The sequence below is a fragment of the Astatotilapia calliptera genome, chromosome 17 (genome assembly GCF_964374335.1).
Source record: "Astatotilapia calliptera chromosome 17, fAstCal68.1, whole genome shotgun sequence".
NCBI lineage: Eukaryota > Metazoa > Chordata > Actinopteri > Cichliformes > Cichlidae > Astatotilapia > Astatotilapia calliptera.
In genome coordinates, this window is record NC_137438.1 from 8,689,884 (window position 1) to 8,714,625 (window position 24,742).

Sequence of the window (24,742 nt, forward strand, 5' to 3'; positions counted from 1 at the left end):
GTAATTAACACATCAATTTCTTCAAAGTCTCCAAAGTGACGTAGTTAGTTATATATTTAAAAACTATATAAGAAAACATTAGGTTAAAACTTCTTACACTTTCTTAATAGCATCCACGCTATTTGCTTTAAAACTACACTCTCCAGCCACTTTATTAGGTACACCTAATTAACACAAATTAGCCAGTCACATGGCAGCAACTGCTTGCATTCAGAAATGTTGAATGTGGGAAGAAAAGTAATTTTAGTGACATTGAATGTGGGAAAGTTCTCGGTACATTTCAGAAACTGCAAAGCAGGAAAGCATGGATCCATCTGGCCTTGTATCGATATTTCAGGATGATAGTGGTGTAATAGTGTGGAAGATATTTTTTCGTTGTACTTTGGGCCCATTAGTGCCAACTGAGCCTTGTTTAAACACCACAACCTACCTGAGTATTGTTGCTGACCATGTCCATCTCTTTACAACCACAGTGTAGCCAACTTCTAATGGATTCTTCCGGCAAGCTAACATGCCATGTCACAAAGCCCAGTTTAGGCTCAAATGGCCTCCGATGGCCCTGATTTTAATCCAGTAGAGCACGTTTTGGATGTGGTGTAACAGCATATTCACACTGTGCATGTGCAGCTGATAAATCTGCAGCAAATATGACATGCTATCATATCAACATGGACAAAGATCTTTGAGGAATGTTTCAAGCATTTTATTGAATCTATTTCACAAATAATTAAGGCAGGTGTAACTACTGAAGTGGCCGAGTATCTGCGGTAAAAAATAATACACAGACAAGCCGCCGCCAAACAGCATCGTGAGAAGCACTGACTGCCGGGTTTACACATAGAATAGGCAAACAGTAAATGTCAGCTGGCCTCATTACACCTGCACTGAGCATGACTGTGGATAAGGATGCATTGATTTTAATGGTCCAGTCCTTTTAGATAAACAGTCCTGCAGGATCTGCGACCTTTTTATCTGATTTCAGTGGCTTGCAAAAAGCTAGAACAGATAACACAGTGTACTCGCAATGTTCAAGATTACTCTCTCTATCGTCTGAATTCATCTGGTCTCACTGTGCTGGACATGTGTGTGTTTATAGCCAGATAAAGCTGCAGGTCTTATCTCTGAGCCTCCTGGTGTTCCTCTCACTGCTCTCTACACCTTCTTATTTTCACGTTCTCTCTTTAGTTTCCTCATCTCTTTCTTTTCATGCCGCTGTGCAGCTTCTCATCGCATCCAGTTGCTGTTGTGCTCGATGGCAGTTGAAGATCAAGCAGGAAATTGAAGTCCAATCACTGAAAACTCGCTCTTTGTTCCGTTTGAAAGGGCTGGCGTTAAAATGTCTTTATTTGTCAATAGATTGAGCGCAGCGAGCGAGTGGGTTTGCAATGATAAAGCTGAATGATGAGTCCTCACTCAAGGACTTTAATAACCATGGTTAGCCTACTTATGCCATTCAGCCACAAGCTTTTTAAATGGAGTTGTGTAATGGAGCGATGTTGTCGCAGAATTACAAAGGATTCGGTCTAATTATATGGCTCTGGCTTGTTGTTTGAAAAGACCATGTGTGTGTGTGTGTGTGTGTGTGTGTGTGTGTGTGTGTGTGTGTGTGTGTGAGACAAAGCGAGCCGAGCCTCAGCCTGCTGTGAACTGGGTAACTGCTGGTTGGCGGGGGATCACTGTGATACCCATCTGCCATGTGAGTTTTACATCTGCCTGACAGTCATGTGAAGCTTTTAAACTAATGTGGGTCCTTCAACACCTGTGACCTAAAGTATAATTTCACATTTTTCTCTGCCTTGGAACAATCTTCACGTATCCAATATGTACAGTGGCTGTTCAACACGGTTGAATTAAAACACAAAACAAAAACAAAACATAAAGGTCTGAATAAAAGTTGAAAAAAACAGAATGGAAGGGGAAAAAAAACAAAACTCACAAAACACAGCTGATGGATTTTTAGGTAAGATGGAAAAGTTGTGGAAGTGACAGAAACCAAAACATGTAAAAGAATTTACTGAGACATACTTGAAAAGGATTCAGAAAAAGATGCAAGGTAATGTGGGCGATCGTGGCTCAAGAGTTGGGAGTTCGCCTTGTAATCGGAAGGTTGCCGGTTCGAACCCCGGCTTGGACAGTCTTGGTCGTTGTGTCCTTGGGCAAGACACTCCACCCGTTGCCTACTGGTGGTGGTCAGAGGGCCCGGTGGCGCCAGTGTCCGGCAGCCTCGCCTCTGTCAGTGCGCCCCAGGGTGGCTGTGGCTACAATGTAGCTTACCATCACCAGTGAATGGGTGGATGACTGGATATGTAAAGCGCTTTGGGGTCCTTAGGGACTAGAAAAGCGCTATATAAATACAGGCCATTTACCATTTAATCACATAATTCATATAATATTGTAAACATTTGTTTGCTTTTAGCCGTTTTCTGTTTTGTCTCCCCAAAACACTTCTCTCGTTCTTCTTTGTGAACTTTTACTGCATTATTTTTTCTGTTCTTCTGTTGTTTTTGCAGCCTTTTTCTATTTGCTGCAGTTTCAGTGCATTTGAACTCACAGGGCCACCGTACACATGGCCTTTTACATTGGTGCAGTTTTTTTCTCCTATCCACAGCAGGAAAATCCACATTCCTTAATCTATGCAAAAATGTCAAAGTTTACGTGAAGTTAATATGTCTCACTTCACAAAAATGTGGTGCTAGTGTAAATGATATCGTTCTCTAAAGTCACTTATAATACGACTTCACCTGCAGTTTTGGTTTGGTTGGACGGGGACACTTAGTGTCAATACCCACATTAGTTTAATTTTACTGTAAGAGCAAACCTTTAGCAGTGTCCATGTCTGATCTGGCTCAGAGTCGGTCTATTTCAAAAGGATGTGGGCACTGATTCCTGTACTTGACCATGGACTCAAATCTGAGTACAGCAGTAGTTCATTCAAATTCAGTGTAAGAAAACAGCTCAAATAATCATTCAGCAATTTTAGATCACCGCGTTTATATTTTTTGGTAGACTACTTTGTTTTTGTCTCTCACAGGGTTGTCAGTCAGCCACACTCACATTTACACAAACTCAATTAAGAGTCAGGATGAGGAGAACGTTCAAACTTGACACCACACAGAGAGGCTCGAGCCAACAGAACGATTTGGTACGTGCAGATTAAAATACTTTGTATGCTGATTTTGAACTATGGTTTAGATTTAAAAGGATCAGCTCACTAATTTTGGACATCAAGATTATCTTATCTTATTATTAATGTCGTAAACCACTAACCAAATTATGAATAGATAACAAAATCTGATATTGTTTATGTTTTCACAAGTAAAAATAATGTTTTGTGTCCAGTATTTTTATAGAAAAACCATGAACCATACCACACACATCCTGTGTCTGGAAGACCCTATCTCTACCTTTAGGATTAGGCCCTTAAGCCCAGCATAACTAATGCAGCATAACTCTCTTAGTTATGCTGCAGTAGGTGTAGACTGCTTGGGGAATCCCATGATGCATTGAGTATTTCCTCTTTAGTCACCTTTCTAACTCACTATGTGTTAATAGACCTCTCTGCACTGAATCATAGTTATTATTCTCTGGCTCTCTTCCACAGCATGACTTTATCCTGTCTTCCTTCTCTCACCCCAATCGGTCACTGCAGATGGCCCCGCCCCTCCCTGAGCCTGGTTCTGCTGGAGGCTTCTTCCTGTTAAAAGGGAGTTTTTCCGTCCCACTGTCACCAAAGTGCTTGCTCTTAGGGTGTCATATGATTGTTGGAGTTTTCTCTGTATTTATTACTGTAGGGTCTACCTTACATTATGAAGCGCTGTTGTTGTGATTTGTCACTGTATAAATTAAACTGAATTAAATTGAACTACAGCATTTGAAGCCTAAGCTAGTGTCTAATAGAGGTGGGGGGAAAAATCGATACTGTGTAGTATCGTGATATTTTGTTTGCTAATAATGTATCAATACAGGGACAGCAGAAATCGATATTTTGTTGCAAAAAAAGTTTTTGTGCTCTGACTTCAGAGCATGTTGATCAGCTCCTTTTTCTGAGCAAGAATCCTGACATTCCTTCACTGTCCAAATGTGTTTAACTTTTTTTTTGGCAGCAATAAACATGACAGTTTACTTATTTTAATTTAAGACATGTTTTATTTTAATTAAGTTTAAAACTTTTTTATGTAATGTAAAATTATATTTTGTTTTAATTTACTTTCAAATTCTTCAGTTGCTTAATGAGCTGCATAGTTTTCATAAATTGCATAGTTCAGAATAGCTATAATTGTACCAGATGGTTGCATTCAGTTAAGTTGGACTAGACTGTAATACAAACCGTTCAGTTTGTCAACAATAAAACTGACTGAAATGAGAGAAAGACTGAGTGTGAGACTTTGTTATTAGATAAAATGAATATTGATAAAGTTTACCTTTATGTACAGAATCTGAATATCGCAAAATATTTTAAAAAATTGCAATAATATCGTATCGTGCGTTAAGTATTGTGATAATATCGTATCGTGGGATGTATGGTGATTCCCACCTCTAGTGTCTAATGCCCTTCACTGGCTTTGCATTGATTTGAAGGTTGAGAAGGGCAAACATTTCAGAAATTACTCTGTTGAAAGTAAAGGTTGCTCACCCCTCTCTCTTTATCAGTTGATATCTTCCCTTCTTTCCATGGTCAGATGAGGGTGCTATGTGTATTTGCAGCATCTGTTATCATCTGGTACACTTGCATTATTTTTTCTGTAGCAAAAAACACCAATATGGACTTGCCTCACCATTTATGAGACTTTCACACAGTCCATCAAACGTTTTTGGTTTCAGCCTCAAAGGAATGCTAGTTTCTTTTCATGCTTGTTACTGTTAGCTAACTAAGCTTGATGATGAATTTGGACAGAGGAACTCTTGTCACCCCAGACTTGACTGAAGCTATTGAAGCTTAGTAGTTTCTGCTGATACTGTTCTCGCTTTTCCTCAGGTGGTTATTGGTGGGGATCAAAGTGTTGTTAGTTGTAGGAAGTGATCAAATTTTTTTGTCACATATTTTGTCATTCTTCTTGTCATGAATTGGGGCTTTGATGTGTCACACTGTATAAATTACCACCATTTGGTGGGATCAAGTCTGAGCAGGCTTGATTACTTTTGACAGCTTGCTTCTGTATTTATGAGGACCTACAGAGTGCCTACAGATAGAACAAGTCAGTAATTCATTAAAAATTATATTGCAGTAATAATGCATGATTGCTACAAAATCCCAAGACACACTAACGTGACTCAGCAAACCATTTGGTCACCACTGGTTTCTCATCCTCTGCAAGGCTGTGGAGGGCTCACTATGCATAAGATGAACAGTCCTCCTGTCTATGCAAGGCATGTAGGTGATATTTGTACAATGAAAAGCTCCTATATCTGATCCCACTGTGTTTAACACATTGTTTTTTGCACTTTGAGATTCAAATAGGCACATTTTTTCCTTCTGCACAGTATGAATAATTTTGCAGTAGGTGGATTGTGAAAATGTTTCTTTGTGCATTTATTTATTTCATTACTCATCAAAAGATGCAAAATCTGTCACTGTGAATGAGTGCAACTCACATTTTTTATCACGTAGTTTTTAGAATTTGTTTCCCACGTTTTATAGAAAACCCCACTCACGATTTTTTCACTATCGAAACACTTTGTATAACTAGTTTCTTATATCAGAGCCTGTCTTTTAGTACGCTAATCTGCCCATATACTGTTAATGATGCTATCAGACTGACAAGGTTCTACACAGAAGAACTCCATCAGGTAGCATAGCATAGCATCTTTATTTATAACGCACTTTACATCCAACAGTGTTGGCCAAAGTTCTACAAATCTAAAACAAAGAGAAAACAGTTTAAATTACATATAGAATATCTACAATTTAAAAATAATATAATTAATAAGAAACAGGTACAACAAACCTGTTAAAATCACGAGCTGCTGAACCTTAAAGGCCTCTAACATCATGTCTGTTCTCTCCTTTTCTCACCATTTCAGTGCAGTGTCTGGAAATGACCACTAAACGGAAGCTGATTGGCCGGCTGGTGCCGTGCCGTTGTTTCCGTGGTGAAGAGGAAGTGATCTCAGTGTTGGACTACTCCCACTGCAGCCTGCAGCAGGTCCCCAAGGAAATCTTCAGCTTTGAGAGAACTCTGGAGGAGCTCTACCTAGATGCCAACCAGATTGAGGAATTACCCAAGGTACCCCTGAGTCATATGTTAATTTTTTCCTGATATAGCTCTTCTTCCTTTTATTGACCTCTTTTGGGGGGTTTACTAATCCTTATGCCTTTTTTAAAATTTCTTCTTCTACTATTAAGCTTCTACTACTAAACTAAAATCTGCTTTTTCTGACAGTTGATCAAATTCACAATTAATAGCTGTTCATCCACTGGTACCCTGAGTAACAATTAGGGATCACAAACTGCCTTTTCACTTCACCCACTCAGGTTTATTGAGCTAGTTCTGCACCTTTTTTGTACAGTTGTGTGTATGCAATGCTGACCATTAGTCATGTTGCTTTGTTTATGATTTTTTCGAATTTGGATTTCGGATGTGAAACACTGATGCTAACTTAAAATGCCCTCTCACTATTTTGTGGCGATACCCTTACTGGGCAATATTGATACATTAATATCCATGAGTTCACACTGGGAGCTGCACAGAAGCAGCCCACGTGGGGACTGCTGATGCAGAACGCCCTTCTAAAATTTCAAGGAGAATTACAGGTGCTGCTTATTAAAGGGCCGTCACATTTTATGGATATCCTGGCCTGGTTTAAATGACAAAGATGTTGAATTAGATTTCTAAATATAGCCAGCATGAATGGAGACAGTCTAATAAGGATGTATGAGATGAGATGTGCGACCTCGCATTTAACTTGCACAAAAACATTCTGCTCAGTCTTGACAATGTATGTCTGTGCCAGCAATGCATATTAAGTCTCTGGCTCCAATGTGAGTGAGTTGGGCAGCTTCTACATGTGTGTGAGTGTTTAGAAGGCTCTGTTACAGTGGCCTGCTGTGACCTCTCCACTCAGAGCAGATCTGTCCATTTTAGAATATATATGCTGTGGCTTATGTGCTGTACTTTTTACTGAAGAGAATGTCCTAGAATTAATGAAGGTGACATATTGCCTGGTCAATAAAATAACAAAAATATATATGATCTTCAGAATTAAAATCACCTGCTTAAGATTGGGTCAGTTCTTCCCCCAACATGCCTCCAAAGTAGCTTTGGTATGTCTGGGCATGGACAAGGAAACCATAGATGTGTCACTTGACGTTGGTCTACAAGTGATGGCAGCAGAGTCTTTGGATCCTGAATAAGCCCAGATCTTTAATCAAGTTTGGATCTGGGAACAGTGCAGTTGTTAGCACTTTCACTACGTAGCAAGAAGTGGTTTTAGATGTGGTCAGGGTTATTTCTGTGTGGAGCCCGTGCTGCCGTAGTTTCTTTCTAGGTACCTCCCACAGCCCAAAAACTTGCACATTGATCTGCAGGAAAGAGGCTGCTGCCTCTTCAAATGTTTTGAGGGTTTTGCAACAATATACTACAGCTAGCTAGTACTTTTTAAAGTAGCATAGAACACATCACATCAAGAAGGTCCTGAGTAAATGTGGTTATCCCAGCTGGACTTTTGTCAAAGCTGGGAAGGCACCTATAGAAAGTTCCAGCTGATCCAGAAGAGAAGGACAACTGCTGCCTAAGCGAAAACCCTTAGTGACCCATACGTGTCAGGAGTATCGGAGCAGTTGAGACGCATTTTTTCTAAATACCGTGTCTCTGTGGCTTTTACACCCCAAAAAACGCTGAACCAAAAATTGGTCCATCCCAAGGATTGGGTCCCCTGACACAAACAGAGTAACATAGTGTACGCTGTTAAGTGCCAGGAGGACTGCCAGGATTTATACATCAGGGAAACCAAACAACCTCTGGCAAAGCGGATGGCACAACACAGAAGACCAAACTCGTCAGGTCAGGACTCTGCAGTCTATTTACAACTACAGGCCAGTGGACACTCTTTCAATGATGAGGATGCACACATCCTGGACAGGGAGGAACACTGGTTTGAACGGGGTGTCAAGGAGGCCATTTACGTGAAAAGGGAAAGACTATCTCTGAATCGAGGAGGGGGCCTGAGGGTACATTTTTGCCATCTTACATGCTGTGATTGCAGCCATTCCTCAACTCTCTGTGAATGGTACTCATGGCCATTGATCTCACTGATCAATGGCCATGAGTACTGATCAATGATCAATAGTCTTTGATCAGTGGTTGTCCATCAATGGTCATGAGAATTTGCATCCCTGCAAGGGCAGGGATAGCTCAGTAGTAGGGTTGCCAACCGTCCCTTAAAAAACGGAATCGTCCCGTATTTAGAAACAAAAGTACACGTCCCGTATTGAGCTAATAAGGGACGCACTTTATCCCGTAATACAGTGAGAATCAAAAGTAGTCTATAACTTTTAATGGAATTAACACTTTGTTTGAAAACATAATTCCCAGCCCCTCTCCTGCTTTGTGACCAATGCGCTGACAGCACACTTATGACAATTCGAGTATGACAAGTCAGATTATCGCTTATCTCATTGGTCGAGGAAAGGTCGCTTACGAAGAAAATACCGGCCAACAGGGAAACAAACGCCGACACTGCGGTGCAAGTCTCGGACAGCACACTGTGCCTCCATAAAATGAAGGTTATAACAGAAAATCTGTCGCTCTCTCTCTCTGTCTGTCTTTCACTCACACAGACACACCACCACCATCAACTTTGCTAAATTGCTAATGAAAAACATTAATAAGGCAGCTGTGATTGAGCAGCAATGTAAATCCAACTATTTTCACGGTTGTTATGGTCGTGATAATTTTGTGATGCCACATCGAAAAGGCTCGGATGAGCTTTCCAAAGTTCTACAAGTTGTGCCTCCATCGCTTGTGTCCAGATCACACGCTGCACAGCCGTGCTGCTCCATCTTTTTCACCGACGTTTATGTGTTTGCGCGTGAGCAATGTGAGCGCCTGTGGTGACACCCTCACGAGCGATTGATGATCGGGAGCTGGTCGTGAGGTGTTAATCGCTTCTCGTTACCCCACGTATACTACACGATGCACGATGAAGGCCAAAATCGGGCCGATCACCAAATCGGTTGCACGACTCAAAAATCGGCTCAAAATGGGCCAAAAATCGCACAGTGTGAGCCCAGCATTAGAGCAGCAATGTTTGTTCGCTCAGAGAAAGAAAAAAAAGGCTGCAAAAGTACAGGGAGGAATGGGAAAAGGAAAACACCTGGCTGGAAAAGTGCACTATAAAGCACACTGCACTGTGTGCTGGCGCACTTTTTCCATAGGCATGCTTCTAATGGTGGGCACATGAAGAACACGAGGGGCGTGAAAGCTCGGGGAACCCTTAACCAATTTCTTGTCCACCAGGCATGGCAGAAGCAGATATGGTATGTAAACACTGGTTTGTTTTTTTAAACCCTCTGGTTAAGGTTAATATGGGCATGTGCAGTGAATATCAGCGCTATGTGGCCAGAAGTGTAATAATATAATTTATTTTGTGTAATAAACAACTGCAAGGATAAATGATTACAACAAATAGATGACTAATACATAAAAGTAATACATAGATGAATAATGATGATGAGTTATGATGCGTAATCATGGGAACAAGCGGGTTTACAAACAGGAGCAGCTGATTAGCATTAGAAAAGCTGAAATAATACCTCAGCTGAAGCCAATTGTACTAAATGCACTATATGTGCACTGTTACAAGAATATTTTTGTTCTATTGCTTTCTATTAATTTATATAATTTTAAGTTAAGCAGGACAGAGTTCTTTTAAAGAAAGATTTACTTATATTCTCAAAAGTTAAGCATGACAGGCTTCTGTTTAAGAAAGAGACCTGTTTTACTGTGTTAATGTTGTCATTTTGAGCTAAAAATAAATGGCTAAATGATCATTTGTTTCACATATGGTCATATCACAAAGAATATGCATCTGCTTAAATCAAATTCAAGTCAAATGGTTAAAAAATAATTTCACACACACAAAAAAAGCTACCACACTGGGAAGGGTGAAGACAACTGGGTCGCCCAGCCCTGGCCACGAGGTGTCCCTTATTTATTTTTCAGGGAGTTGGCAACCCTACTCAGTAGGTAGAGTGGTGGCCCCATGATCGGAAGGTCGGGGGTTCAACTCCACTGAACTGCTACCCTGAGGTACCCCTGAGCAAGGTACCGTCCCTACACACTGCTCCCCGGGCGCTGCATTGGTGGCTGCCCACTGCTTCACTGGGTGAATGGGTTAAATGCAGAGGAACTATTTCCCTATGGGGACTAACACATACACATTACATTACATTATGTTACATTACATATTAATGATCTGACCTCACAGTTATTGTGCAATGTACTGTTTATAAGACTGGGGAAACCTGCAATCAGCTTAGAGTGAAAAAGTCACATGGATGAGTGACGAAACATTTCTTGCATTGAAAACGCTTTGTCCAGATGAACAGAATCAACCTTTTGGGACCAGGGACCCACGTTTCCAAAAAGCCATTGCAAAATAATAAGATTATTAGTTTAATCCACTTTGTATGCTATTGGGTTTTTTTGGTGTGGCTAATTACTGTATATTCATGAGGGTCATGTTGCATAAAACTAAAAGTGCAAGTACTACACTAAGAACATTCAATGTTCAATTCTTCTATAAGTTTGGGAAGAAGTTTAGAGAGACTGTATTGTATATGAGACTACATTAATTCAGGGTATGCAAATTTGTCATTTTATCTTGACAATAGCTGTTAGCATATCTTCCTGAAAACCAGCCCATTCTTTTATGTCTTCTTTAATAGACATTTGTTTTTGGTCTATATCTTTTGATGTATTTGAGTTACCCTAATAAGTGATGTTGCGCTCAGAAGAGGACATTGTGGCCTTTCCAATGATATCTCATGTGTTCAGGTGGCCTCTTTTAGCTCCAAATAGGCAGGACATTGAAAGATATTTGTTTCCTTAGGTCTCGGGAGGATATAATAGCTTTTAATTAGCAACCAAAACCGCTAATATTGCAGTTGCTTTACTATTGTTATATTTAAGCAATGAAAATATTCCCACTTTGATGACATTCATATAAAAATAGCCATATTGGCAAGCAAGAGGATTATAACCCAGCTACTGTAGCTAGCACAATGTTTATTTTTTAAATTGATATTAGCTAAAACTTGAAATATTATTGCTCTACTGGCTTATTATCAGCTGCCTTATTGTTGCTATATAATAATCAGATACATTTATGAAGAGAAACACCTTTTGGCTTCATACCATAGTGAGTCTGTAGAAAAACTGTCAAGGTTAGCTTAGCTTGGTCATTGAGAGTAATACGCTTGCTGAGCCCATATACTTCACTATTTGGCCTAAAACTCTGGCCTTATCTCTGGATGTTAAATGCAGCCGTTATTGATTCTAGCAGGCAGCAAGAGTGATTGAAAGTTTTGTTAAAATGCAGGGAGTGAAGATTGAGTGAAGCTGTTTTACTATCTAGTTACGTTTTTTCTTAACCATTGTGTTGCTGCTCATTTAGAATCTGGTATACAAGAATCACCTTTTAGTTTTGACCATTTGCTTTGTTATATTTTTTACATGGGTATTTCTGAATTCCTAGAGCATTTATCGCATTTACATACCCCCAAATTCTTTCATTTTTGTATATATTTTCTTATTAGCATAATTTTTCTGTTTAGGAGCACATTTGTCTAGATGTCTTTTCCTTTCAATCGATAATGTGTTTTGTCCTGTGGGAAGACATTACATTTGCATTATTAATAGACAAGTGCTGCTAAAGTGGCCTAGCTTTTTGAAAAACATTAAGTGCCTCATGCCTCCAGGTGACGTTCTACACCCTGCCAAGATCATAATTCCTTTATCGTCCCTCTTTGTGTTCCCACAGCAACTCTTCAACTGCCAGGCCTTGAAGAAGCTGAGCATGCCAGATAACGACCTGTCCAACCTGCCCACCACCATCGCCAGCCTGGTGAACCTGAAAGAGCTAGACATCAGTAAAAACGGTATCCAGCCTAAACAACCCTGGTTTAAAATAACAGGACGAAACCTCATAATTGCAATACCGAAACTTCACAACGAAGAAGAAGAAACAAAACCAGGTGGTCCAGACTTTTGTGAAACTAAACATCATGTATGACTCTCTTCCTGTCAAACAGGAATCCAGGAGTTTCCAGACAATATAAAATGCTGTAAAGGCTTGTCTGTGGTGGAAGCCAGTGTCAACCCCATCACCAAGTAAGACACAAACTGTACACTCTGCACATTACTGCACAGCTGAACCTGTTACACATTACTTCAGTCTCTGGTTTGATGGCTGTCAACCTTAATGTTTACAAGCTAGGTTGAAAAATTGAACATTGTGCATCTAATTACTCCAAGCACGCAGCCTCTGGATAACAACCACGGTGAAAACGCTGACTGCATCATCATAAGAACAAACATCTCTAAGACGTTCACTTTGGCTTGGTTATATTTAGGAAGCAAATTTCAGTTGAAGAAAGGAAAGCGTGGTTCAAGTTTGTTTGATTGCAGCGTTTCACACTTTTACAGGTCACCCTGCTTTTACATATTCATATTTATGTAGCACCAGAGAGGCTGAATATTTTATAATAATTGGCTGCATCCATAAACCCTGTACAGCCATGCTCTTGTATTCATATCCCGTAGAATCAGTATTGGCCTGCAGAAGAAGATGTAAGTATTTGAGTAGAGCGCTGGTGTTGTTTATCATTATACTTTGAGCATCAGGTGTTACACTTGTAATTGCTGTTTTCTTATTGGTGTGTTAATGCCACGAAGCAAAACTAGAGTCAACCACACAGTATCCTGCAGGTTTCCCATGCTTTGTGTGTGTGTGTGTGTGTGTGTCACTGTGTGTGTGTGAGGGAGCGTGTGCACGCAGCAGATGAGTCATCCGCAGGCTAACAGCAGTTAGCTGTTTCTGCAGGGGTTGTTTTGGGAACTTTGTCCGTGTCTTGTTCCACTGAGGCCGTTCAAGGACGCACACCTTTTTCATCTTTCTTGTTTTGCACAATTTCTTTCTGTCTTTCTTTCCCAGACTCCCAGATGGTTTTACGCAGCTCCTGAATCTGACCCAGCTCTTTTTAAACGATGCCTTCCTGGAGTATCTGCCTGCTAACTTTGGGAGGTAAACTGACTGTTTCTGATAGCTTGTGATTAAGTACTTTGGTGAACAGAGTCTCTATTTTTGTGCACATACAGGTTCATTAGCCTTCACAGTTTGCTAATGAATTTGTTTCCAGTTAACCAGTTATCCATCTTTACCTCATCACTATACATTTTAGCATTTTATGCAGGTCATAGTGTGCTACTGTTTGCTAGAGCATATGAAAATCTATATGTTGCAGGTATTCTCTGAATGGATGAATACCAGTGGGTGTTGATCATATGTAATGCTTTCAGTGTCAAAATGGGTTTGGCACTGTTTTGTACCAAATTAAACGGGGCTTGTTTCTCTTATTTGACCTGATGTAACTTCCCAAGCATTAGCTGTTGCAGTCGATAGATTGTTATTGCATTGAATTAAGTTTCATGTGCCTTCTGGCTTTTCAGACTCTCCAAACTACGGATCCTGGAGCTGAGGGAGAACCACCTGAAAACAATGCCAAAGTGAGGCAAACTGCCATATGTGTTTTTGAGTGTGTGTGTGTGTGTGTGTGTGTGTGTGTGTGTGTGTGTGTGTGTGTGTGTGTGTGTGTGTGTGTGTGAGAGCGAGAGAGCGAGAGAAACATTTAGTCTCATGTGTTCCTGAGTGTGCGATTGCATTTCCAGATCCCCGGATAAAAACTGTATTTATCTCTGCAGCTGTTTTCAAATACTGACGAAGCCTGATATAACATCAGTGTGTCACTCATAACTGTTTTAAATGTTTGCGGTTTAATGTTATGTAGCTGACTTTATCCTCACCATCACCACAGAGGACAGCTCCACTACAAACTGCTTCTAGACTCAATAACCTTGTACAGCACTTGCAGATTAACAGTGATTTCAGTAACAGTGTCTTGTGAAAAGTGGTAATATTAATGCCAGTTACTCTACCAATGCAATTGCTAAACTTAATCACAAAAGCTAATGAAATTTGTGTTCAGTTGATTATGTCTTTGTTGTAAAAATGCGTCTTGGAAATATATCTTATATGACTGGAAAGCCTGCTAGTTTCCCCTTTAAAGGATCCACATTTGTAAGGAAAATGCATCTGTGGGTTAAAGAGCATAGTTCAATATGTGGGTTGTGCCTATGAAAAACTTGCCAAATGTTCTCTGCCTGTGCTAAACAGTAAATTCTGCTGTATACGTATGCTACATGCTAAAGTCACCGCAGTACAGGGGTTTGCATGGGCTCAAAACTTCTAACAAACTGAGTAAGTTTGTCAGAAGTCACAGCGTAAGAATTCACTGTGTCCAAATTCAGATGAAGTATTTAAAATTTTAAATGTGTGCTGTGAGGTCTTCGGTGCGTACAATTTTAAATTTATGTACAAAATGTCAAACCTGTACTAATCAGTGGATTCTTTCCTCTCAGGTCCATCCACAGACTGACACAGCTCGAGAGGCTGGATCTGGGTAGCAATGAATTTTCTGAAGTGGTGAGACCAGCTAACGCATGTTTTAGAAATGAAATTAGCAAATGTGGACATGGAAAATTAAGAGAAGCAGAAACATAAAAGGTTGAACTATACAGTGCTGTGCATGCAGTATGTTTAAGCTACTAAACAATAAAGTAACACAACCAAAAGTGTTATCTGTAAATGAACTGCAGAAAAGAAAGGCTGCACCTGTACATAATTAGTAGTCTCAATATAAATGCGAAGTCTAAATGTATAATTTATAGCGTGTGTTCAGTGAAAATGTCGGTTTTTCTTTGCGCATGTCAGCCGGAGGTGTTGGAACAGATCCACAATCTGAAGGAGCTATGGCTTGATAATAACTCTCTGCAGACTATACCAGGGGTGAGCAGAAGTTGGGACAAAAAGCTTCATGTGAGCATATACAGTTGAACATGTCTATGCTTTTTTCCGATTTCTGCTTATTCGTCTTTACTCTGTTCTTTTCTCCCCGCACAATAGTCAATAGGGAAGCTTCGTCAGTTGCGGTACTTGGACTTGGCTAAGAATCGTATCGAGACATTGGACGCGGACATTTCGGGCTGCGAGGCTTTGGAAGACCTGCTGCTATCCTCTAACATGCTGCAGCACCTTCCTGACTCTATAGGTATACACATATGGACACGCAAACGCACACAAAAACACTATGAGTCATTCAGAAAATGTTACCTACTTTATACTTTTACCAAACTGGTCATTCTGTTGTGCTTTTGTGGAGGCCAATTTAAGATTTGACAAGTAAAGCTAACATTGTTAGCTAAGTAGCATAAATGCTGAAAACAGAGAGAAACAGCTAGCCTAAATGCTGTCATTTTCCAAACATAAACAAAGACTCTGGGTAGCCTAATGACTTTAAAAGTAATGAAAGCAAATGGAAATTTGTTAGCTTCATTTTAAGTATATACCAGTAGGGCAGCAGCACATATTTAAATAAAATATTGGATATTTTAGCATATTTTTATTCAGCGATGATTATCCACACAGCGTTATTGCCACAGGCAAAAGGCAGAAAAGTCACCAGCAGCACTGAGGGTAGCTGGCTGTTAGAGGTGGGAATCACTAGGCACCCCATAATATATTATATCAATACTTTGATACTATAGTAACATTGTACAATATGCCAAGTATTGCAAAACCATACCTCAATTTATCATATTGTTTCAACTGTCATCAGAGTTAAACTTTGTCAACAAGACTAAAGTTATCTCACTTTAGTTATTTTTTTGCCATAAAATGAGATTGTCAAGCATACCGACACGAAAACCTCCCAAACCCTACCGTAAGGCCACTGTTGGGGGTAACGTGTTAATCACATTACATTTTTCAGTATTGCTGTAGTTTATTACATTCAGTAATTACAATACAAATATGATTATATTGTTACTGTCGTGACAAAGGTTCTTCACTTATCTAAGCTTCAGGCGGATAGAAAGAAAAAAAGCCTCAAACAAACATGTTTTGTCTTCCTGTGCGTTTGAGCTACAATCAGCTGATTTCAGTTCGGTAGAGCTGATTTAGGGAAATCTGGAAAATCTCATGATGGTGGTGCATGCGATGAGCCCTCTTGTTCATAGTATTCCCAGAGTATTTTTATTTTATTTAATAAAATATTGACATTGCCATCCCTATATTAACACAATATTGCAAGCATATTGATACTACTAATAAATGCCACACATTATCACTGTGCTGTAGTTTGAATTCCTAGGTGTGTGTGACTGTGCTGACTGGGGTGTTTTTCCATTCATTGCCAAGAGGTTTGCTGAAAGAGAATTTGGAGCTAAATAGTGCCTTGTTTACCTGCAACCTAAGCATCAGAAACTGTTCAGTAAATTGGTCATTGTTTTCAGAGATATTTGCAGTTACGATAAGAAACGCTGGAAACATTAAACCCCAGTTGTTTTTGATTGTGGCATTGCTTGGCTGTTTTTCATGTGTAGCCAGGATTCTTGGTCAGCTTTTCACAGTCTGTAGATAACGTAAAGCAGGGGTGGCAACTCCAGGCCTCGAGTGCCAGTGTCCTGCAGGTTTTAGATGTGTCCTTGATCCAACACAACTGATCCAAATTGCTAAATGACCTCCTCAACATGTCTCGAAGTTCTCCAGAGGCCTGGTAATGAACTAATCATTTGACATTTGGACACCGGCACTCGAGGCCTGGAGTCGCCTACCCCTGGTGTAAAGAGTCACTTTACACCAACGGTTGAGGTGTTTCTGTGTGGAGTTTGTATGTCATGGTTGTGTCTTGGTTCTCTGCAGATACTCTGAAATCCTCCCACAGTCCAGAGACACTCATACGTTTTTTTAAACTGCTGTTTATTTCCATATTCATCTATCTTCTTTTTCTAACAGCCACAGGGAGCAAGTGGAGATGAATGTACTGCAGCACCTGAGCCACAGGTTTGAGGCCCCTGCTCTAGGAACAGAGTAATTTTGCATGTGTGTGTGTTTGCAGGAATGTTAAAGAAGCTGACAACACTAAAGGTAGATGACAACCAGCTAACCTCACTGCCTAACACCATTGGGAGGTAAGAAAAATGCACACACACTCCATCAAAGCCAAATACACATCTATACTTTTATAGTGTATACTTTTTTTTCTTCAAAAAACTTTAAAAGCTCCTTCAGCAGAACCTGCTGTCATTTTAGATGATCTCGAAAGGTGACATGTATCGTTGGTGGGTTGTTGTTTTCCTTGTTTATTGCTGTTAGCTGCTGTGTTGTTATGCTGGCTGATGACTGGGGGGGGGTTCTGTGTGTTGTATTTGCTGCATTGCCGCGGCGTTAGTCCGAAGCCCAAGCAAGGGTGAGTAACATTAGCCTCCTGGATCCGGGGGTGTGTTCAGAGACAGACAAATGTTCAGCTGTGTTACAGATACAAGAATTCCTGCTTGCTGCCACATGCTGTCCATGTGGGAAACATCTTCACATTAATACATGAATTACATGCAAACATAAACACGACTTTGCATTTTCTTCTTGTTGGGACATTTGGACGTAACGTTTGAGTAAGACTCTCACTGAAAAAGTAGCATACCAGTAAAAATCTGCAGCGTTCAGATGGAAATGATTGCATGTAAAAATGATTACAGTAATGTGATTACATTCTCATTATTATCCATCACAGTCCAGATTTGGTGGCAGTAATTCCATTATTTGTTTTGGGAAAATATGAGCATTTATTAAATTAGGCAGAAGATTTTTGTTTTCTTTTTTTTTTAAATTCCACTTAAAGTGCTTTTCTTTCATCTCTCTCTCTATATTTAGAGATTAGTTAGAAGTTATGAGCTGGTAAATTGTTGACAAATGCAGTCCAAAATGGCCCAAAATTCGAGTGATATTAAACTACATCAGTTTGGATGGGAATAATTTGATTCTGTTGGGTTTTTTGGTTTGTTTGTTTGTTTGTTTTTACACGTTAAATCGATACTTTTTTCCATGTGGCTTTATGCATAAACATGTGCAGATGCCATGTTTAACATTATCATTACACTTTTGCAAGATTTGTATCTGAGCGCACTGGAAACATTTTGTCTTCCTGGACAGGTCCCAGGTTTTAGCTTCAATAAGTAGTGCTGTAGATCCATTAATTCCCCTTAAAAGGTCCTTTTCTTACCTTTAGTTTTTAAAGTGTTTCTTACTAATGATGAATGTGATCCCTTCCCAATGTTTCAGTTTCCATGTAGAATAAATACTGCATATAGACTTTACTGGATATGTGTCGAATCCACATAGAACATAAATAAATAGAATGAATACTGCTGCTGGTACTACTACTGTTATTGTTTTGCTTATTAAAGTCTTAAAATGTTTAAAGCCTCTGCTACATTAGACATAAGAAAGGTGCCATCATGGCAGTGTACACTCACTGGTCACTTTATTAGGTACACCTTGCTAGTTGAGTCCCCTTTTGACTGCCTTCACATTTGGTAAAGATTCAACAAGTTGCTGGAAACATTCCTCAGAGATTAGTAACAGACAGCTTCATGTTTACCAAAGTGTGTCAAGAATATATCCTAAAAATCATTACACCTACAGCACTGAACTGTTGATACAAAACAAAGTGGAATTTTATTCTGACATTATCATTAAAATGTTCCCCAGACCAGGCAATGTTTTTCCAGTCTTCAACTATGGTGAGCTCGTGTAAATTGTGGACAGAAGGGGAACTCAGTGTTGTCTTCTGCTTCTATAGCCCATCTGCCCTTCATACCTTGGTTGTACTGAGTGATTATTTGACTCCTTCCTATCAGCTCGGAGCAGCCCAGCCATTCTCCTCTGACCACCGACATCAATAAGGCATTTTCACCAAGAGAACTGCCACTTGCTGGATATTTCCTTGAATTTGGATGATTTTTGTCAACCCTAGTGATGGTTGCTTGGGAAAATCCCTGTAGATCAGCAGTTTCTAAAGTTTCTGTCCTGCACCAATAACCACGCCATTTTCAAATTCCATAAATCACCTCTCTTCCCCATTCTGATGCTCGGTTTGGGCAGCAGTGCGTTTTGACTATGTCTATATGCCAAAATGCACTGATTATATTTGCATAGTAACTGCAATATTTGCGTTAACAAGCAGTTGGACAGGTATACGCAATAAAGTGATTGGTGAGTGTATCCTTTTATATATTTACTACGTATCTTAACTTGTTTGCTCATGACTAATGCTTCTATGAATGTGCATCTTGAGTATTTAAACCAGAGGGAACTGAGTTTTTTTTTTCTTTTTTTGTCCTTGGAAAAGGAGGATTATAATCTTGTGATTGGGAACACAAGCAACGCTAAATGAAAGAAACTTGAAGTTAAATGTGGGGTGTGAAAGTCCTTTCCTCTTTTCTCCTCTTGTCTCCTCTCCTATCCTTTTCCTTCCTGTCAGACCGTATGGTGGCCCAGATGGTCCGGTCTATCGGGAATAATAATAGCAGACTAATGCAATGTTAACAGTGACAGTACATTAATGTAAAATTGTTGTCTCATTAGCATTAGCCTGCTGTTAGCGTGATGCTAGGACAATGATGGCAGTCAAAGGGGGCGGTCATAGTGTCCTGTAGTGGGCCTTCTGTGGATCTTGCTGTATAACTGAGTGGAGTGGAGAAATTGAGATCCAGGTTGAAGAATTTTAAGATACCCAAAGGGGATGAGATGGGTGGCCATCAAATGAGGCCAAATTCATATTAAGTCATTTATTGATTGATGGATGGATTCTTCAATGTGTTGATCTTTTCCCTCTCTCTCAACACTCGCCACTTATTAACTGGTGCAAATTTTCCTTTTCATCATAACACGTTTAAAGAAGTGGCAGCTGACAGTCGTCGTGTTTGTTGCTGTCAACAAATCCCATGAAAAGTCTGAAACTAGGTAAACATGTCTGTGGAGCTTACTCCAGCACAAACCTAAGCAAAAAACTTTGAAAACATTTTGTGTGTAAATGCCTCAGAGATATACCTTCTGTACAAATGTTCATTTAAGTGAGGTAACACACTATTTTAATACACTTTTAATTTATGGTGATAGTGTGTGAGGCTGACGTGTCACCAAGTTAAATGATGAGGCTCATTTAATGATGTGTGTGTTGGACAACAATAGTACTCTATTGCTCAAACAAAAAATATATATCAGGCTTTGGATACATATACAGTACTCCCCACCCCCCATCCATTCATTCCTTGTTTCAGTCTTATCACATGATGTGTTGACAGCTGTAGGAATAACGAATACTGCAATTCTTATTCTTTCATGTCTGAGTAATTTAATGTTACAGAAGAGATTGTGTTGCCTGCAGAATGATTTCCTTTCTATCTCTGTCATGCTCTCTCTGCCTCTTCCTTCCTGCCTTTGTTCCTTCCACTCAGTCTGTCTCTACTGGAGGAGTTGGACTGTAGTTGTAATGAGTTGGAGTCGCTGCCTCCCACCATCGGCTACCTGCACAGCCTGAGAACCTTCGCTGCCGATGAGAACTTCCTCTCAGAGCTGCCCCGCGAGGTATGGAGATGAAGACACATCTTGAAATCTTTGCACTTCTATGTCCATTACTTGAAAAAAAAAGCCTTTTGAAATCAGATGAATCTTTTTGATACAGCATGTATTATGTGCACGAGTGCACACGGTTACTTTTTTAACATGGCAGACTTCTCAGCAACAAACTGTGTCCGCTGGCAGTGACTTACTGAAGTCTCTGTAAGCCTGTGAAGCAATTTCTACCCAGTGATATTTTCTGGTTTCTCTTAATCTTTTAATGAGATTATGTGCGTTAGATGATCATCTCCTCAAATTCTTTGTAATTTTACTTTGCAAGATGTTATTATGAAGCTGTTGAACCCCTCCCTGTCCATAATTCTTAAAGCCAATCTGGGCCACTCGTTTTCCTCCTAACCATCTTCCTAATTAACCTAATTAGCTCCCACTAATGACGTTCCCCTTGGTGTTTCTTTACATTGAAGAACTTTTTGTCATGGTCCTGGGTTTTTGTGTCCTTGTGTTTTGGTTCATGTGTTGATCATAATTAATAATAGTAGTTTCAGTTCCCTCAGTGTTTCCTGTCTCTTCCTTCTTGTGTTTCAACTTCCTGTTAGTGCCTTTTGTCTTTTGGTTACTTCCTGTTTTACTTTGAAGGTTTGTTTTTTGTTGTTCTTATTCTAGTTTCCATTTGTTTTTCCTTCCTTTGAGATTGCCAGCTTTGCTGTAATTGTCTTCACCTGTTGTTGATTGATTTCACTTGCATTTGGGGTTTTTAGATCATTGCTGTTCCTTTTTGTGGTCAGTTATTAAAACGTCTTGTTAAACTACTTAGCCTTCACTGTACTGTACAGGGAGTGCAGAATTATTAGGCAAATGAGTATTTTGTCCACATCATCCTCTTCATGCATGTTGTCTTACTCCAAGCTGTATAGGCTCGAAAGTCTACTACCAATTAAGCATATTAGGTGATGTGCATCTCTGTAATGAGAAGGGGTGTGGTCTAATGACATCAACACCCTATATCAGGTGTGCATAATTATTAGGCAACGTCCTTTCCTTTGGCAAAATGGGTCAAAAGAAGAACTTGACAGGCTCAGAAAAGTCAAAAATAGTGAGATATCTTGCAGAGGGATGCAGCAGTCTCAAAATTGCAAAGCTTCTGAAGCGTGATCATCGAACAATCAAGCGTTTCATTCAAAATAGTCAACAGGGTCGCAAGAAGCGTGTGGAAAAACCAAGGCGCAAAATAACTGCCCATGAACTGAGAGAAGTCAAGCGTGCAGCTGCCAAGATGCCACTTGCCACCAGTTTGGCCATATTTCAGAGCTGCAACATCACTGGAGTGCCCAAAAGCACAAGGTGTGCAATACTCAGAGACATGGCCAAGGTAAGAAAGGCTGAAAGACGACCAACACTGAACAAGACACACAAGCTGAAACGTCAAGACTGGGCCAAGAAGTATCTCAAGACTGGTTTTTCTAAGGTTTTATGGACTGATGAAATGAGAGTGAGTCTTGATGGGCCAGATGGATGGGCCCGTGGCTGGATTGGTAAAGGGCAGAGAGCTCCAGTCCGACTCAGACACCAGCAAGGTGGAGGTGGAGTACTGGTTTGGGCTGGTATCATCAAAGATGAGCTTGTGGGGCCTTTTCGGGTTGAGGATGGAGTCAAGCTCAACTCCCAGTCCTACTGCCAGTTTCTGGAAGACACCTTCTTCAAGCAGTGGTACAGGAAGAAGTCTGCATCCTTCAAGAAAAACATGATTTTCATGCAGGACAATGCTCCATCACACGCGTCCAAGTACTCCACAGTGTGGCTGGCAAGAAAGGGTATAAAAGAAGAAAAACTAATGACATGGCCTCCTTGTTCACCTGATCTGAACCCCATTGAGAACCTGTGGTCCATCATCAAATGTGAGATTTACAAGGAGGGAAAACAGTACACCTCTCTGAACAGTGTCTGGGAGGCTGTGGTTGCTGCTGCACGCAATGTTGATGGTGAACAGATCAAAACACTGACAGAATCCATGGATGGCAGGCTTTTGAGTGTCCTTGCAAAGAAAGGTGGCTATATTGGTCGCTGGTTTGTTTTTGTTTTGTTTTTGAATGTCAGAAATGTATATTTGTGAATGTGGAGATGTTATATTGGTTTCACTGGTAAAAATAAATAATTGAAATGGGTATATATTTGTTTTTTGTTAAGTTGCCTAATAATTGTGCACAGTAATAGTCACCTGCACACACAGATATCCCCCTAAAATAGCTAAAACTAAAAACAAACTAAAAACTACTTCCAAAAACATTCAGCTTTGACATTAATGAGTTTTTTGGGTTCATTGAGAACATGGTTGTTGTTCAATAATAAAATTATTCCTCAAAAATGCAACTTGCCTAATAATTCTGCACTCCCTGTATTTGGATCCACTCCAGGAGTGACACTTTTCCATGCTTTTGTTCCCATGTCCCAACTTTTTATCAATGTTTTTCTCCCATTTAGTTGAAAATGAGCATTAAATTCTTGTCCTTGTCCCAATTTCTGTTATGATTTAGTAATGATTTGTACCTAATTTCATTCTGTTTTTCTTAATCATTATTTTAGCAGTCAACCTTTTGGAAAGTGTTTTTTTTGTTTGTTTTATCTGGTTCAAAGTGTGATGACAGATGTCAGCCATGTTGCAGATGTTCTTTTTCGAAGTTATTATGATGCTAGGTATTACTAGCTTAGGTTGGCTGAAGCCCATTATTGAAAGAGAAGATGATAAATCTGGATGCATTAAATATATTACATGTTTGAATGGAAAACAAAAATTATGGTCACTTTAAAAACAACATTATTACATTTTGTAAACGTAAGGTGTTGAACATTATCAAACGCACCTTACAAAGATGCACAAAAGTCTTATACTATCTGTAATTTAACACTCATCAGTCTGAAGATGTCCAGTGTAATATAGGTTAATTGTGATGCTGTGGATCTTGCTCACTATGCGATGTTTATCTAATGTAATCTGACTGTCTGTGTCTCTGTGTGTTTCAGATCGGTAACTGCAAGAACGTGACCGTCATGTCACTGCGGTCCAATAAACTGGAGTTTCTTCCTGATGAGATCGGACAGATGACCAAACTGCGAGTCCTTAACCTCAGCGACAACAGGTACACCCACCCACGCACGCACACACACATACACACACGCAGAGACCAAGCTCCTTTATGACTCAGTAGTGAATAGATACAATGCACACACGAGCGCAAACTTTTTCAATGGTCGTTTCGGTTCGGTCTACTGTTTCCATGGGAATGGCTGAGTGTGTTGCTATGGTTATATGCTCTGCGGGCTGTACAGTGCGTGGGTGATGAAACATCTCTGTTTTTTTTTCTTTCTCACCTTCCCTCTCTCCCCCCCTCTCTGTGTGTCTCTCTCGATTAGGTTAAAGAATCTACCGTTTACCTTCACTAAGCTGAAGGACCTGGCAGCTCTGTGGCTCTCTGACAATCAGGTATCTCTTTCTCTCTGCCCACGCTCTCCAAGAGAGCACGTAGCTAACAAATGTGTGCTAACAAATGTGCAGCACAAACACACAACGAAATCGACATTGTAATTAAATTACCACAACTATGATATGGCATGTTTTATAAAATTGTGTTTCTCTGATAGACTTTCAACCTCTTTATCCTTTCCTTAGTTTCTATCACATATCTGAGTTCCCATATTTAACATAAGGTCAACATATGTTCAAGTACCGCCCATGAGCCACCTCTTCTACTCGTGGCTCTGTGTAATGTCAGACAGTACATGTCCCCAACATGGTCATCTCAGAGCACAGAGGCTCATCTCACCTGCTGTTCACGGCTGCTGCTCAGTTTAACCAGTCAGTAAAGAGAGTTGTTTTAAAAAGAATGGGCAAAGGAGCTGAAAGGGCCTGCACCGAGGTTCAAATAAGGATTACTCTTCACTTTGATGATGCAAAGTAACTCTGGCAGAGCTCGAGAGTATAAATATGGAGATGAGTCACTAACAGGTCCTTTTTACTTGCCTGTCACTGGAAGGTTTTTATTGTTAATTATCA

The 24,742-nt window shown here is 40.0% G+C and overlaps 1 protein-coding gene across 11 annotated transcripts in view; it reads left to right on the forward strand.

The window, feature by feature from the left end:
- The window catches only part of lrrc7 (leucine rich repeat containing 7), a 149,376-nt gene that overhangs the window by 85,369 nt on the left and 39,265 nt on the right, over window positions 1-24,742 (forward strand). For 9 of the 11 annotated variants that reach the window (XM_080291270.1, XM_080291275.1, XM_080291276.1 and 6 more), the window contains 13 exons: window positions 6,022-6,224; window positions 11,980-12,097; window positions 12,251-12,329; window positions 13,153-13,242; window positions 13,668-13,724; window positions 14,637-14,700; window positions 14,989-15,063; window positions 15,181-15,325; window positions 17,174-17,246; window positions 17,507-17,524; window positions 20,571-20,700; window positions 23,713-23,828; window positions 24,103-24,172. In XM_080291270.1, the coding sequence (XP_080147396.1) occupies window positions 6,036-6,224; window positions 11,980-12,097; window positions 12,251-12,329; window positions 13,153-13,242; window positions 13,668-13,724; window positions 14,637-14,700; window positions 14,989-15,063; window positions 15,181-15,325; window positions 17,174-17,246; window positions 17,507-17,524; window positions 20,571-20,700; window positions 23,713-23,828; window positions 24,103-24,172 (1,224 nt within the window). In that variant the 5' untranslated portion in view covers window positions 6,022-6,035. The remainder of the gene's footprint in view (window positions 1-6,021; window positions 6,225-11,979; window positions 12,098-12,250; window positions 12,330-13,152; window positions 13,243-13,667; window positions 13,725-14,636; window positions 14,701-14,988; window positions 15,064-15,180; window positions 15,326-17,173; window positions 17,247-17,506; window positions 17,525-20,570; window positions 20,701-23,712; window positions 23,829-24,102; window positions 24,173-24,742) is intronic. The other 2 variants (XM_026148024.2, XM_080291277.1) reach the window with 1 other exon arrangement.